The sequence below is a fragment of the Heterodontus francisci genome, chromosome 5 (genome assembly GCF_036365525.1).
Source record: "Heterodontus francisci isolate sHetFra1 chromosome 5, sHetFra1.hap1, whole genome shotgun sequence".
In the NCBI taxonomy this organism is placed as follows: domain Eukaryota; kingdom Metazoa; phylum Chordata; class Chondrichthyes; order Heterodontiformes; family Heterodontidae; genus Heterodontus; species Heterodontus francisci.
The window spans coordinates 193583981-193601077 of NC_090375.1; the positions used below are offsets into that span (position 1 = coordinate 193583981).

Sequence of the window (17097 nt, forward strand, 5' to 3'; positions counted from 1 at the left end):
AGCACTAGTATAGCCAGTAAATACTAAAAATTTACAGGTAACTATCCTAGGGCTTTAATTTAAGTTGTAAGGAGGTACAACCAAGTTTCAGTCCACAGTTGACCATTACTATCGCTGCATATGTCAGCCCTATGCACTTCATGGCATCCCCAATATCCTTACAGCAGATGGCACAGCTATGCATCACTGCTGACCAAGACCTTATCAATGCTATGATCTGCGAAAATGGTTGGCGGAATCTTGGTGGATGGGCCAAACAGGCGATGCTGCCTCTTGTCACTCTGGAATGCGTTCGTCAATGCAGAACCACCTAACATGCTATGAGCAGTGATTGAAGAACCATCCAGAATAACTGTCAGTCAGCCATTCACATATCAGTGATGCCATCAGAGGTCTGATGTCTCAATTTCCTTTGGGAAGAGGTGTTTCCACCAGAAAATCTGCCAAAGTGACAAAATCTAAACATCTGTCTACAGATGTCATTGTGCAGATGCTGGCAGGAACACAAGAATCACCTACTGGCCAGCCTACCTTGCCTGGCATCCCTCCACTAGTCCATTTCTTATTCTGAGCTTGAAGAATTCCCACTGATACCAGTAATGGTATTGGAGGCAAAAAAAAAGCAAATGCCACAAAAAGCTCATGCAAGCTGGAATGCCAACAAAACCAGCTCAGAAATTGTTTAGAAACTTATCTTTGCAGTCAGTAACCTTTACAATTAATTGCCTGATACATCAGTCCCTATGAGATATGTTGGAAAATAGGTGCACAAGAAGTTCTCATTCCCTCTTGACTACACTCGTGAAGCTAAAGTTTTGGACTGAAATCAGAAAGGGATGAAAAAGAGGGAGGGGAATTCAGGCATTAGTTTGGCTATACACTTCATATACAGATTAATTGCCATGCCTGTGGCTGAGTCAATAATTTTGTCAAATGCTTGTGTTGCAACATGTTGGTGCCTATCCCTGGTAAAGAACCAAACAAATTTCTTTCCTTATACAACAAAATAACTCGACACAATCTTTACCCTTTTGTGTTTCTGAGATCTTGATTCCTTTTTCACATTTTCATGGACAGGTTTTGTTGCCATTCTCTGAATCTGGCTGTTGGAATGCTTGCTGGATGTAGAAGAAACAGTTGTATGCCTTTGAGAGTGTTCCCACAAAGCAGCTCCTAAATGATGTCCATTATTGCCACCTCCCCGTAATGTGCGTAGTGAATACTGGGAATTGAGGGATTCCGTACTTTTGGACTTGGTAAGTCTGAGAGAGAGAAGGCAACAAAGATTAGTTTTAAATGGGCATATCTGAATCACTTGTACAGTTCTGAGAAAGCTAATCTTTCTCCATTTATCTCATCTCATATTCCACTGTCTCTCTATTCTTTCTGCTCTGTTTTCATTTTTTGGGTCTTTCAGCAATTATATGACAACTATCAAATTCTGGTTCAACGTTTCCAAACAATTGTTTAAATCTAAATGAAAAAGGAAAAGGAAAAAACGTAAATACTGGATATCAAACAAAAGAAAAGTTCAGGAAATGCACAGCAGGTTGGTTACCATCTGGATCCAAAAGGTCAGATTGTTTCAGATACAATCTCACTCATTTTACACTTGTGCTTTTTGATTTTGAGACACAGATGCGGTTTCTCACAACTGTTACAGGCTATTTAACAGATCACTGAAAGAATTTCCATTTGGGGTTGCTTTAAAGTCACAAAAGTAATTTCAAATTGATGGATGATAGAACGTTCTTTCATTGCTTGTAAGTTCTACTGCATCTGATTTCCACTTCATTTTCTATGCTAATGACTTTGCAATTTCTGATAGGAAGATCTCAGTTTACTGCACAAAGACTGAATTATCCCCAATCCCCTATCAAACGATGTGCTTGATCAGCATTCATCAAACCCTTAGTTACAGTAGGATACAAATAAAGTGCAGTAGTTAAAATTTAAACAAATTTTAAACCATGCATAAGTACTGGAAATCAAACCCAGAAAGAGTAGGACTAAGCCATGAAAGTGAAGTAGCAATAAAAACAAGAAATGCTGGAACCACTCAGCAGGTCTGGCAGCATCTGTGAAAAGAGAAGCAGAGTTAACGTTTCGGGTCAGTGACCCTTCTTCAGGCAGTCTGATACAGGATGAAACGGAAGTTGGTTGTAATGAGCAACACAGCACAAGCGTTGGCAGGAATGATGCAAAATAGTGCAACAGGTATAAAATGCATTCTGAATACAAGAATCACGAAAGGGAGGGGAACAACAGTGAAGGACAGAAACATACAAACAGTTATAAGTTAGTAGCAGCTACAAGGCCTCTTTGTGGTCTGTTGCAAGTACATGCTGTTGAAGGTTACAAAATACTGCAGATTCTGCAAATCCAAAACAAAAACAGAAAATGCTGGAAACAAACATTCAGCAAGTCAGGCAGAATCGGCCACGAAAGGAAAGTGTCAGGCACAGTCCTTCATCAGGTGAAGGCAGACTATGTCTCAAATGTTAATATTCTTCCATTTTTTAACAGGTGCAGCCTGAATTGCTGAGTGTTTGCAGCATGTTTTGCTGCTGTTTCTGTTTGACAGTTACCTTTTGCTTGGATGGAAACTCTCCATCTTTCTGGACATACGCTTTTGTCCAGTCCCATCAGTATTTTTCTGATCACTTTGTAAAGCTTCTCCATCCGGCACACTTCCAGGCTCTGAAAGAACTGCAGGAGATGGCAGCGGGCTTAATCCATAAATAACTGGACACTGCTCCCTTGAACACGTTGTGTTAGTTTCATAGCGGATAAGGCGAGACTGAAGCTTCCCAAATCCAATATCTTTTTCCAGTGCTCTGCTATTGTCCAGGCAGTACCTGTAATTTTCATGCAGTATCTATTACAGACTCCAATCAACAACTTGACAGCTAAGCCATTTATTGTGCACACAAGCAAAATAGTCACATCAGTGGTCTCAAACATAAACTGGGCAGGTATGCTCGTTTACCCTTTGAGTATAATCTGCCATGAAAACATATTTAAGTCTAAAATACTGCAGATTAGTCGCCTTGGCTACAGGAGACACCTTAGAAACTAGGAATGCTTTAACTTATATTTTTCAGGGTTCTAAGAGGTAAAAATAATTGTTGGCCATCATCACAAGCCTGTAAGCAGCAATCAGAGGAGGGAAAATGGAGATGATTTAAATGAAGCTACTTTATGCAGGTGGTGGTGGATTTGTGAAAGTTTGGCAGTGGGAGGCAGTGGAGGGGGACAGTTTCAGCAAATTTGTGTGGTAGTTGGATAGTTTTTTGGAGAAGAAGTGATTTGGGGATATAGGTGAACTGTAATGCTGTCTTAAAGTTTATTTTGTGGGGGCCAACGAGTTAGACCACGTTCGTCATTTCTGGTCTCACATCGGGCTGAATTTTGTTTTTTCGCCACCACTCCTGGCAACGAGTGGGAAAAATGGCAGCCAGCACACATGGGCCGTGCGCCACCATGCCGCCGTGATCTTGAGTGCGGCGGCGCATTTAAATATGCAGGGCAGCCGTTCCCCCCGCCAATCATGTGGTGGGGGCGGCCTCGGCGACGCCAGGAACGGCGTAAGCTGTCTCTGCGCAGGTGCTGGCGCCATTTTTAAAGGGTTGCCAGCCTTGCTTAGAGAATGCAGAGTTGCCCCTCCCCCCACTACACCAAAAATAAATGTTGGCCCCATTTTCCCCCCTCCCAATAAGCTGAAATTGAAGAGCTGACCCCTTCTCCACCCAACTGAACAAGCGCAGAGGTCACCCCTTCCCCCCGCCCCCCCACTACACTAAAAATCCTGCATTCCACCCCTTCCCCACCTTGGTGGCGACAGCCTTCCCTGGACAGGAAAGTGAAGGCACGCGAGTGCCGCTGTCGCATGGAAGATCCGGATCTGACAGTAAGGTCAAGGATAATTCAATTTAAATGTATTCATACAGTTTATTTAAAATTTTAAATTGGATCCTGTCGCCGAGCAGCCGCCACGGAGCCCCATCGCTGCCAGGAAGATCAGGCCCGACAATCCCGGCTCCATGGTGGGCCATTGCTGCTGCGATCTTCCGGCCCCCCGTGCCACAGAGCCCAACGTCGGGAGCCGAACAAGATTCAGCCCATTGTTCTGCTTCCATCAGGTATTAAGCATCTTTAGCTACTGCCAAGTTGCTGGTGAGTTTAGCAGGGGGAGTCAGGTAATGTGATTAGAAATACCAGTGATAGGGTTTGGCACTGCATTCACACAGAGGTGGCACAGGAGGCGGCAGCAGGACAGGACGTTTGTTTGGACACTAACTGAAACAGTTTTCCACACCAAAGGTGAGGATGGGAAAGGCACTATATAAATGCAAGTTGTTCCATGAGCAGGGAAAGAAAATTACACAATGTGTCCATACAGTTGCTTACATATCCTTCAAGCAAGTGCTGGGAGTAGGAATATGTGAGTCACCAGTCATCTCAACATGGCAAAAGAGAACATGGATTTAATACAAATAATCTCATACAGAGGGTGATTACAAACACAGGCAGAAACCCAGAAACTCAAAAGTGCAAAACTAAAGTGCATGAGTATGCAATTTCTCTGGCATTAGATATTTTTTGTTCTGTTAAGTAAGTTTTATTTTCACTTGCAGTTGTAGCAAGCTACTTTGGAATCCACACAGCAAGCTTACAGAAATTATTTGCCAACATTTCTAACCTATGATAAAAAAATGAAGCAACTTACATCTCACATGCTATATTATGTGATCCTTTAGAGCATCATACTCACTCAAGTCCATGGTAATGGCATTCTGTAGCCTTTTCAAAAGGCAAACCTTTCAGCTTTTGTACAGTCATCTCTGGGGTCAGTGGAAACTCATTTTCACTGAAAAGGAAAAAGTTTATTTTTTTTTTAAAGTACAATGCTAAGATTTGTGCAATCATAACTTTTTTGAATGATTTTAACTTTTCAAAAAATTCTCAATTATATCTACAATGTATATGAAAATGCTAGGCAACAATTATAAACAAAATGCTAGTAAATCAATTGAAAAATTGATTGTAAATAATTATTCAGTAGTACAGAAATTGGATAAAAACACCATTTAAAAATGTTATCTTGTAGGAGTGTACCAGAAACCATTAACTAAACACTGTGCTTTTCTTCAAAAGCAGTACATTTCTCAGATTAATACTTTTTTCTGTAATTCTAACCAGAGTAAAAAATATTTTAAGATATTTTGGATACAGAATTGGCTCTGTCATAGAAGACAGAGGGTAGCAGTGAAAGGGTGCTTTTCTGAATGGAGGGCTGTGACTAGTGGTGTTCCGCAGGGATCAGTGCTGGGACCTTTGCTGTTTGTAGTATATATAAATGATTTGGAGGAAAATGTGGCTGGTCTGATTAGTAAGTTTGCGGACGACACAAAGGTTGGTGGAGTTGCGGATAGTGATGAGGATTGTCAGAGGATACAGCAGGATACAGATCGGTTGGAGACTTGGGCGGAGAAATGGCAGATGGAGTTTAATCCGGATAAATGTGAGGTAATGCATTTTGGAAGGTCCAATACAGGTGGGAAGTATACAGTAAATGGCAGAATCCTTAGGAGTATTGACAGGCAGAGAGATCTGGGCGTACAGGTCCACAGGTCACTGAAAATGGCAACGCAGGTGGATAAAGTAGTCAAGAAGGCATACGGCATGCTTGCCTTCATCGGTCGGAGCATAGAGTATAAAAATTGGCAAGTCATGCTGCAGCTGTACAGAACTTTAGTTAGGCCACACTTAGAGTACTGCGTGCAATTCTGGTCGCCACACTACCAGAAGGACGTGGAGGCTTTGGAGAGGGTACAGAAGTGGTTTACCAGGATGTTGCCTGGTCTGGAGGGCATTAGCTATGAGGAGAGGTTGGATAAACTTGGATTGTTTTCACTGGAACGACGGAGGTGGAGGGGCGACATGATAGAGGTTTACAAAGTTATGAGCGGCATGGACAGAGTGGATAGTCAGAAGCTTTTTCCTAGGGTGGGAGAGTTAGTTACTAGGGAACATAGGTTTAAGATGAGAGGGGCAAAGTTTAGAGGGGATGTGAGAGGCAAGTTCTTTACACAGAGGGTGGTGAGTGCCTGGAACTTGTTGCCGGGGGAGGTGGTGGAAGCAGGTACAACAGCGACGTTTAAGAGGCATCTTGACAAATACATGAATAGGATGGGAATAGAGGGATATGGTCCCCGGAAGTGCAGAAGGTTTTAGTTTAGGCAGGCATCAAGATCGGCGCAGCCTTGGAGGGCCGAATGGCCTGTTCCTGTGCTGTACTGTTCTTTATTCTTTGATAGTTGATATAGAATCCTTTGATGAAACTTTATCATAAATTTTCAATACATGCCCTTTAGCTCCAATACGTCACCAAAGGCCAGCTTTTCATTAACAAAAAACTACTTTAGAGCAAATTAGAAACCAGATCAGTAAAATAGATGGCAGAGGTAAAACTGATCAGAAAATAAAGATTTAAACAATTCCACTCGCAGTATTGGATCATCCTGGATGATAATGGTAGATTCCAACAGAAGCTAATAATTACTCCACTGGATTTTGCCTTCACTAATTTTTTCCCCTTCCAATCTCTACTGATGGCGTGGGCTGTTTGTTCAGGTATTGTTCCAAAGGCATGAGTTCCTGGTCCAAACTGATGTAATATTTTAGCACACAAGGAGGTCTTTCAGTTCTTCTTGCCCGTGGTGAATTTAAGCCACTCTCGGAAGCTGATTTTACACTGTACCGTTTTCCTTTCTCCCCAAACTAATTCCAGAAGAAATTAGAGAAGCAAAACTCTGCTCACCCTCTCTGTATCAGTAAAGGCTGGAGCTCAGCAATTGGAAAACCTTCTGGAGTAAAATACTTCAGCAGCTCTTTGGCATCAAGGTGAACTGGTAGTACTCTTTGGTTATCCTTGAGTCCCAGTAGCGTCTCAGATGAGCTTGCCAACATGGAACCTGCCCTGGATGCAAATATAAGTAGTTAGAAATGAAACATACTTGCATTTCTAGAGCGTCTTTTATGACCTCAGGATGTCCCAAAGCACTTCATATCCAATGGGGTACATTTGAAATGTAGTCACTGTTGTAATGTGGGAGATATATATACTTGAACTTCAGAAGCTTACAGTAATAATTCACTTCTATGCTATTTGCTTATCCCTCATTGACTTTCTATTGGACTAAACATCAAAGCAATATCAATCAATTCATAATAAAGTATAGTCAAAAGAATAAAGGGAGAGTTGCAAATGTTTATTCTGCCTGCACTCAATTTTGATTAAAAATACAAATATAAAATCAAGCAATAGATAAATTATATGAAATGAACCAACAGAAAATGTTGCAAATCAGTAACTGTAAATAGAAAGAATAGATTTATATCTGTGTGTTAAACCAGTGGTTCTCAAACTTATTTGGTTGAAGTATCCCCTTTCAAATGTATTAGCTATCACAGATTCCCCCTACCCAGCTAACCTATAATACAATACTCATATGAAAGTGCTGCATGCAAAGAGTGTTTTAAGAAACCTCCAGATATCAGTGAGATGGGTGTGCTTGCTTTTCACTGCAGAGTCTGTCTATCCTTGGTAGGAGCATGAACAGAGCAGGAACATGGGGAAAGCAGTAGCACAGAGAAAGCACTGGGGAGGAGGGAGAGAGCAGGGCATGCCACCAGTCACCGCTCACTTGCCTACTCTTGCCCATGGCACCCTGGGTGATCACCCTCCTGTAAAGCCAGCTCTGCATTTCAGACCGTTGGAAAGTCTCTACGGACACCCAGAGATCTGTGGACCCTTGTTTGAGAACCAATGAACAGAAATACACAGCAGGTCTGTTGGCGTCCATCATTTCCATTCATATTTATTTCCCAATCTTTAGCAACTAAATGGCAATTTTATTATCTTCCTAAAAATAGCAAATTAAAAGTGTAGACTGGATATCACCCTTCAGCAGGCATTTATTATTGATAACTTAAAATTGTGCATATAGGCAGATAATATAGCATAGAGTTAAACATTAATATAGGTGCTAGGAACATAGGAACAGTACGAATCATTTAACTCTTCGAGCCTGTTCCACCATTCAATGAGAGCATGCCTGATCTGCGAGCTAATTCTATATACCTGCCTTTGCCCAAATCCCTTAATAATTTTGCTCAACACAATTCTATCAATCTCAGATTTAAAATTGACAACTGATCTATCATCAATTGCCATTTGTGGAAAAGAGTTCCAAATTTCTACGACCCTTCATGTGAAGAAGTGTTTCCGAATTTCACTCCCGAAAAGTCTGGCTCTTTTTTTTTTGACTATGCCCCCTGGTCCTAGACTTCTCAACTAATAGAAATAGTTTCTCTCCATGTGTTCCCCTTAATTTTCTGCCCACGGCAGGGCTTCTGCTGCTGGAACGAAAAGGCTGGGGGTGGGGGGGGGGGGGGGGGGGGTGGGGGGTGCGTATAATGCCTCGGCCGCCAGACGATTCTACGATGCCGGACCAATTAATAACCTGGCACCAGGAACCCCGTCTCTTTCAAGATAGAGATTCCGCCTCGGAGCTGCCAGCCAATCACAGAGCCAGCAGCCCAGTAGTATTGGCAACGCCACTGGTAGCGATAGCCATTGTCTGTACTGCAGAGGCCTTGGAAGCAGGCCCAGTGCAGTCCAGGGCCTGCCCGGAAGGCCCCGGCAATGGGGTGTTGGGGGCGAGGGGGGAGGGGGAAGGTGGGCATTGGGTACAGTGGGAGGTGGGTACAGGGAAGTGCTTTGTTTGCTGGTCAGGGCCCTCCGTGGGCCACAGATTGCCCATGGAGGAGGGCTCCCCACCCCCCAAGCCCACAGGGAGGTCGCCGTGTTTTACTGGGCACCTATCACATGTGGAGGAAGCCTCCCTGGTTTAATGCCAGCAGCAAGGGAAAGAGGCCCTTAAGTGGCTGTTAGTAGGCCTCTGAGCAGGAAGGCTGTTATTGGCCTAACCCGTCCTCAACAAAATTGCATTGTGATGGGTGCTCTGCACCCCCGCCTCCGAACCTGTCTCAAGGGGGCCCATAAAATTCAGCCCTAAGTGTAGTGTCATGCAGGCCCCTACCTGCCAAGAATGAGGCATATTAATTTTGTCATATGAACACTAATTTTAAACTTGCTGGCCATAAAACCATCGTCAATTGTTGTAAAAACTCATCTGGTTCACTAATGTCCTTTAGGGAAGGAAATCTGCTGTCTTCACTTGGTCTGACCTACATGTGACTTCAGACCCACAGCAATGTGGTTGATTCTTAAAATGCCCTCTGAAACGGCCTAGCAAGCCACTCAGTTGCACCTAATAAGAAATGATATCGGATGGACCACCCAGCATCAACCTAGGCACCGGAAACGACAATGGCACCCCCAACCCTGTCGACCCTGCAAAGGCCTCCTTACTAACATCTGGGGGCTTGTGCCAAAGTTGGGAGAGCTGTCCCACAGACTAGTCAAGCAACAGCCTGACATAGTCATACTCACAGAATCATACCTTACTGACAATGTCCCAGACACTGCCATCACCATCCCCGGGTATGTCCTGCCCCACTGGCAGGACAGACCCAACAGAGGTGGCGGCACAGTGGTACACAGTCAGGAGGGAGTTTCCCTGGGAGTCATCAACAGAAACTCCGGACCCCATGAAGTCTCATGGTATCAGGTCAAACATGGGCAAGGAAACCTCCTGCTGATTACCACCTACTGCACCCCCCACCACTCAGCTGATGAATCAGTACTCCTGGAGGAAGCAGCGGGTGGCAAGGGTGCAGAATGTACTCTGGGTGGGGGACTTCAAATCACCGAGTGGCTCAGTAGCACCACTACTGACTGAGCTGGCCGAGTCCTAAAGGACATAGCTGCTAGACTGGGTCTGCGGCAGGTGGTGAGGGAACCAACAAGAGGGATCACCAATCTGCCTGCTGCAGAAGCATCTGTCCATGACAGTATTGGTAGGAGTGACCACCCACAGTCCATGTGGAGACAAAATCCCATCTCCACATTGAGGATACTGTCCATCGTGTTGTGTGGCACTACCACCATGTTAAATGGGATAGATTTTGAACAGATCTAACAATACAAACTGGGCATCCATGAGGCACTGTGGACCATCAGTAGCAGAACTGTACTCAACCACAATCTGTAATCTCATGGCCCGGCATATCCCCTAGTCTACCATTACCATCAAGCCGTAGGATCAAACCTGGTTTGATGATAAGTACAGGAGGGCATACCAGGAGCAGTAGCAGGCATACCTCAAAATGGAAGTGTCAACCTGGTGAAGCTACAACCCAGGACTACTTGCATGCCAAATAGTGTAAGCAGCATGCGATAGACAGAGCTAAGCAATCACACAAACAACAGATCAGATCTAAGCTCCACACTCCTGCCACATCCAGTTGTGCATGGTGGTGGACAATTAAACAACTAACAGGAGGTGGCGGCTCCACAAGTATCCCCATCCTCAATGATGGGGGAGCCCAGCACATCAGTGCAAAAGATAAGGCTGAAGCACTTGCAACAATCACCAGCCAGAAGTGCCGAGCGGATGATCCATCTCGGCCTCCTCCTGAGGTCCCCAGCATCACAGAGGCCAGACTTCAGCCAATTCGATTCACTCCGAGTGATATCAAGAAACGGCTGAAGGCACTGGATACTGCAAAAGCTATGGGCCCTGACAAGATTCCGACAATAGTACTGAAGACTTGTGCTCCAGAACTTGCCCCCAGCCAAGCTGTTCCAGTACAGCTACAACACTGGCATCTACCCGGCAATGTGAAAAATTGCCCGGGTATGTCCTGTACACAAAAAGGAGGACAAATCCAACCTGGCTAATTACTGCCCCATCAGTCTACTCTCGATCAGTAAAGTGATGGAAGGTGTCATTGCCAGTGCAATCAAGCAGCACTTGCTTAGCAATAGACTGCTCAGTGATGCTCAGTTTGGGTCCCGCCAGGGCCACTCAGCTCCTGACCTCATTACAGCCTTGGTTCAAACATGGACAAAAAAGCTGAACTCAAGAGGTGAGGTGAGAGTGACTGCCCTTGACATCAAGGCAGCATCTGACTGAGTATGGCATCAAGGAGCCCTAGCAAAACTGGAGTCAATGGGAATCAGGGGAAAAACTCTCCGCTCATTGGAATCGTACCTAGTGCAAAGGAAGATGGTTGCTGTTGTTGGAGGTCAATCGTCTGAGCTTCAGAACATCACTGCAGGAGCTCCTCAGGGTAGTGTCCTCGGCCCAACCATCTACAGCTGCTTTATCAATGACCTTCCTTCAATCATAAGGTCAGAAGTGGGGATGTTCGCTGATGATTGCACAATGTTCAGCACCATTCACAACGTCTCTGATACTGAAGCAGTCTGTGTAGAAATGCAGCAAGACCTGGACAATATCCAGACTTGAGCTGATAAGTGGCAAGTATCATTCGCGCCACACAAGTGCCAGGTAATGACCATCTCCAACATGATATTCAATGGCATTATGATTGCTGATCCCCCACTATCAACATCCTAGGGTTACCATTGACCAGAAACTGAACTGCAGTTGCCATATAAGTAAGTAACTCACTTCCTGTCTCCCCAAAGCCTGCCCACCATCTACAAAGCACAAGCCAGGAGTGTGATGGAATACTCTCCACTTGTCTGGATAGGTGCAGCTCCAACAATACTCAAGAAACTCAACACCATCCAGGACAAAGCAGCTTGATTGGCACCCTGTCCACAAACATTCACTCCCTCCACCACCGACACACAGTGGCAACAGTGTGTACCATCTACAAGATGCACTGCAGCAATACACCAAGGCTATTCAGGCAGCACCTCCCAAACCCACTACCTCTAACACCTAGGATAAGCGCAGCAGTTGCATGGGAACACCACCACTTGCAAGTTCCCCTTCAAGCCACACACCATCCTGACTTGGAACTATATTGCCATTCCTTCACTGTCACTGGGTCAAAATCCTAGAACTCCCTTCCTAATAGCACTGTGGACTGCAGCAGTTCAAGAAGGTAGCTCACCACCACCTTCTCAAGGGCAATTAGGGATGAGCAATAAATGCTGGCCTAGTCAGCAATGCCCACATCCCATGAAACGAATATAAGTCATTAATAAATACGATGAGTAGTTGAGGCACCAACAGAGATTCTGCAGGACACCACTAGTAATATTCTGTCAATTAGAGTACCTGCCCATTATTTCTACTCTCCATCTCCTGCCACTCAGACAATTTCCTAACCACGTCAATAATACACCTCCAATTCCATCAGCTTCAACTTTAGCTAACAGTCTCTTATGAGGAACTTCTTCATATGCCTTCTGCAAATCCATATAAATAATATCCATAGACATTGCCCTGTCTACTACTTTAGGCACCTCTTCAAAAAATTCAATAAGGTTTGTCAGGCATGACCTACCCTTTGCAAATCCATGCTGGCGCTCTCTGATCATCTGAAAATTTGCCAAGGTGTCCAATTCACCTTATCCTCAATTATGAACTCTAGCAATAATGTGGTAAATAATAACGTGCTGGAAAGAAGCTAGTTCTCATCCGAAAGAACTTTTTGCTTTACTTAACATTAACACAAGTATACAGTTCTTAAACAAAAACAGAAAATGCTGGAAATACTCAGCAGGTCTGAGTGTCTGTGGAGAGGAAAACAGTTAACGTTTCAGGTCAATGACCTTTCATCAGAACATTTCTATTCTGCCTCGTTTAGAGTTCACTTATATACTTTTCTAGCTTGACAACTTTATAAGGTCTAGCAAATGTTTTTTGTAATAAAATACTTGTCAAATCCCAGTGCATTTGATCTTTCATTGACAAAGTAGATAGGTTAAAAAGTGCTCAACATTGTTAATCTTTCTCAATTTCAACTGCAGAACATGTTGCACACTGTTTTGTTCGGATAGCCCATTTCCCCCACCACCCACTCCATACATTTCTGGGCTGAGGGTGCCAGGAAACTCATGAAAGATTATTTAAATGTTCACATTCTTTGCACAATGTAACAATTCTGTTCTGTGTAAAACAAGGTCAATACTGCAATTTGCATTCATTACCTACTGCGTCCTTACACAAATTCATTAGTTACATTCTAAATGTATTATTGAGAAATACAAGTTGTTTCAAAACAAAGGCCGTTTTCCTCAAAGTCCCAGCTATTGTTTCCAAAGGCTGCCACATTTGCTGTACCAAACACAATCACCTCACTATAAAGTTTTCAGACAAAAAACAGAAATGTTACCCAAGAGTGTGGTTGTGTGGCTATTTATATCTCCAAGTATCATATTGCTGGATTTAAAAACACAACACATAACTAATAACTAAGTCCCGTCAGTCAAGTTTCCCCCACTGCTCTCCAAGAAGAGTCAGCTCCATTTCCAAAAAAAAAAAAGAGGATTTTATTTTGTTTATGTTTAGAGATACAGCACTGAAACAGGCCCTTCGGCCCGAGTCTGTGCCGACCATCAACCACCCATTTATACTAATCCTACACTTATCCCATATTCCTACCACATCCCCACCTGTCCCTATATTTCCCGACCACCTACCTATACTAGGGGCAATTTATAATGGCCAATTTACCTATCAATCTGCAAGTCTTTTGGCTTGTGGGAGGAAACCGGAGCACCCGGAGAAAACCCACACAGACACAGGGAGAACTTGCAAACTCCACACAGGCAGTACCCAGAATTGAACCCGGGTCGCTAGAGCTGTGAGGATACAGTGCTAACCACTGCGCCACTGTGCCGCCCCAGTTTGTACCAGTCTGCCATGCGGGACCTTGTCAAAAGGCTGAGGAGACAGAGATGCAGCAGGCTAATATTCCATATAAAATTGCACTTATTCAAGTGATAATACTCCATCCACAAGCCTGAACTACATTCAAAGAAAGTGAAGAACATGCCTCCAGCACTCATAATTGGAAAGTGTTGTTCATGTTGTACTTGCATTCAACAGAACTCATTTGCCATTACACATTTCTCAACAGATGACTCCACATAATTGAACACATTACACGAGCAATTGAGTGCACAACAGCAAAAACCACAGAACACCTATCGCAAGAAGCAAGACCGGTTTCTCTGATCAGGGAAATGAAATTTTTATAGATAGCAAGCTCACAACAGACAAAAGTGTTACAAATGACGAGAGGCAATAAGCTGAGGGATGCTCTCAAAATATTACTCCTTTGTTTTTCTTTCTTTGGATGGCACGCTCGTGCACAGGTGGTATTGTCTGTCCAACACAACAGCACCCATCAGATTGACATGAAATCTACCTCTGCAATGCCAGAATTTGAAGAAGTTTGGAGAATCACTTAGATAAGACTGTGGGCAATGGAAATGTCATACTTTGGAACTTCAGACAACATTGTCACTAGAAGGCCTTGGAGTAATTATATATTTAAAATGTTACTACTGCAAGTTCACAGTACAGTAAGGCTAGCAGATGTAGGTCAGAATGTTATGTAGAAGTCTGAATCGGTGTATTGGAGACAATGAAAGGTAGACTGACATTCCAGTGACCACACCTGCTGCTATGCCAACTCTATTCATTTGCATTCAGCAGAGGTCACTGCCCAGTTAGGCTCTGCTCTGGGGAGGGAGTACACAAGCCAGTTTGGCTAAAAGGTGACACCGGAATCAGGCTTTTAAAACAGAGAGAGCTGCAGGCAGCCAATAAAAATTGAATCCAGAAGAGAGGAGTTAGAAAATTAGCTTTATGCCAAGCAAGAAAAACCATCCATATCAGGCAGCATAGTGTATTCATTATTTTATATTATGTGAAGGCAAGCTGTCATGACAAAAATATGAAAATTCAATCATAACTGTTATTTACATTCATCCAATGAGAAAGACAGATGCAACTCATCTCCCCAGGTGTTTGCTCGGTTTGTCTTTGGCAAGATTGAAGAAATAGTAGTGCAAAAGTACCCACATCACAAATGACATCCGTGGCTCAGTTGGTAGCCCTGTCGCCTCAGTCAGAAGATTGTGGGCTCAAATCCCTTTCCAGGACTTGAGCACAAAAATCTAGGCTGACATTCCAGTGCAGTACTGAAGGAGTGCTGCACTGTCAAAGGTGCTGTTGCTCAGATGAGGCATTAAACCTCTCAGATGGATGTAGAAGATCTCATGGCACTACTTCCAGGAAAACAGGGAGTTTGCCTTAGTGTCCGAGGCCAATATTTATCACAAGAAACAGATTATCTCGTCATTAACACACTGGTGCTTGAGGGAGTTTGCTATATGCAAATTGGCTTCTACGTTTTCTACATCACAACAGCAACCACACTTCAAAAGTACTCTATTGGCTGTAAAGTGCTTTGGTATGTCCTGTGGGCGTGAAATGTGCTATATAATTGCAAGTATTTCTTTCTTCCTTTTGTCACAGCCCTCAGTCACGCTACTGAACTGTTGGATACAGGGTAGTTAACTAATATAAAAGACTGCTGAGGGAGCAACTGATGCCATTGATCCTGATGAGGTATCTGAGGCAGATCCAAATTTATAACAGGATATAGCGACTTAATTTATGCATATACAAGTGCTAGGTGAACAGTACCACTTTTTGTTAACATTTGATTGTTGTATCATCTTCAAGTGCAATTTTTGATCACAGCCCTGTACATCATACACAGAATTCAGATTTAGACAGAGTCAGAAAGCATTATATAACCTCACTGTTAGCAAGAGTGATCAAAAACAGTTATGACTGGAAATGCTGGAATTAACCAAAAAACATTGAACTGCTAGCGGAAAACTAGACTGCTGTAAATAAGCACTGGATTTTGCAATGAAAATAAGCAGTTTTGTGCAATAAAAACAGAAAGTACTGGAAATACCTAGCAGGTCTGGCAGCATCTGTGGAGAGAGAAACAGAGTTAACGTTTCAGATCGATGACCTTTCATCAGAACTGGCACTCACTTTGCCTTTTATTCCATGACATCTTTGTCATTTAATCTCTGCTGCCCTCTGCCCCATCACAGACCTTCCCTTTTATTATTCTTCCGCCACCCACCACCCCCCCCTTTCACTTGCCCAAAACCTATAACATTTCTAGCCTTTGCCAGTTCTGATGAAAGGTCATCAATCTCCACAGATACTACTATAGCCTGCTGAGTATTTCCAGCACTTTGTTTTTATTTCAGATTTCCAGAATCCACAGTATTTTGCTTTTATTTTAAAGTTTTGTGCAAGGCTGGCTCCTCTCAGTTTAAGTGATAACATGTAACAAACATATTTCACCTGGTTTTCTGTCTGATTCTTTCAAGATTTTCATAGTTTTGAAGAACACTTTTCTCAGGCCACTGTGAAGGGCTAAGGATTGAGACGTCACTTTCTAGGTAGACAAAAGTTTAAAATGAAATAGTCACAGGACACATAATTTCCATAAAAAGAACCAGATTTGCATGTGCGTTTATTTAAAGGGAAAGAAAAGTCCATGGGGAGTACTTTTGGTTCTAAGTGTTCCCCTTTTAATGCACAAAAAAATAATTTTTGACAGGAATCGATGACTTAAGAAGAAAATAAACCCTGTAATTTAGCACCTCATGAAGAGTCATCAACTTGAAACATTGGGCGGAATCTTAAGTGATGTGCGGAGGCAGGACCAGGAGGCAAATAGGAAAGGTCGACGCCGGTTGGTGCCCCGACACATTCCCACATCCGGGCAATCTTGCCAGAGCAATGGACGTGGCTACCCATCTGGCAGCAGCAAGTAGCCAATAATTACCAATTAGGAGGATAATTAGGTGCACAGGGAGGACTCCACCAGGGAAATTCCCAGCGGCAGAGAGGACTCCCGCTGAATGCCGAGCCTGGCAACTCATGGAGGCGGCCTCCCGGCAGCAAGCTAAGTAGCCATCAGAGCCGGAGGCTCCATGCCCCAATGACTGGGCTGCAGATTGAAAAGGCACCACCTGCGGCTCAAATGAATCAACCGAGGGGTTTCCCCTCCACTCGGAGGGCCTTATTGTCTTTGGCCGTTATCATTTTTAATTTTGTTGCACACCTGTGAGGGTGCCTCCATGCTGAGGTGCTCTCGCACTCC

At 43.7% G+C, this 17097-nt stretch overlaps 1 protein-coding gene across 1 annotated transcript in view; it reads right to left on the bottom strand.

The window, feature by feature from the left end:
• Positions 1 to 17097, bottom strand: part of mtbp (MDM2 binding protein) — a 142723-nt gene that overhangs the window by 30080 nt on the left and 95546 nt on the right. Inside the window, exons 15-19 of the mRNA XM_068032555.1 lie at positions 16293 to 16386; positions 6824 to 6982; positions 4775 to 4870; positions 2589 to 2858; positions 1028 to 1262 (exon numbers count right to left, since the gene is read on the bottom strand). Coding sequence (XP_067888656.1) covers positions 1028 to 1262; positions 2589 to 2858; positions 4775 to 4870; positions 6824 to 6982; positions 16293 to 16386 — 854 coding nt within the window. The remainder of the gene's footprint in view (positions 1 to 1027; positions 1263 to 2588; positions 2859 to 4774; positions 4871 to 6823; positions 6983 to 16292; positions 16387 to 17097) is intronic.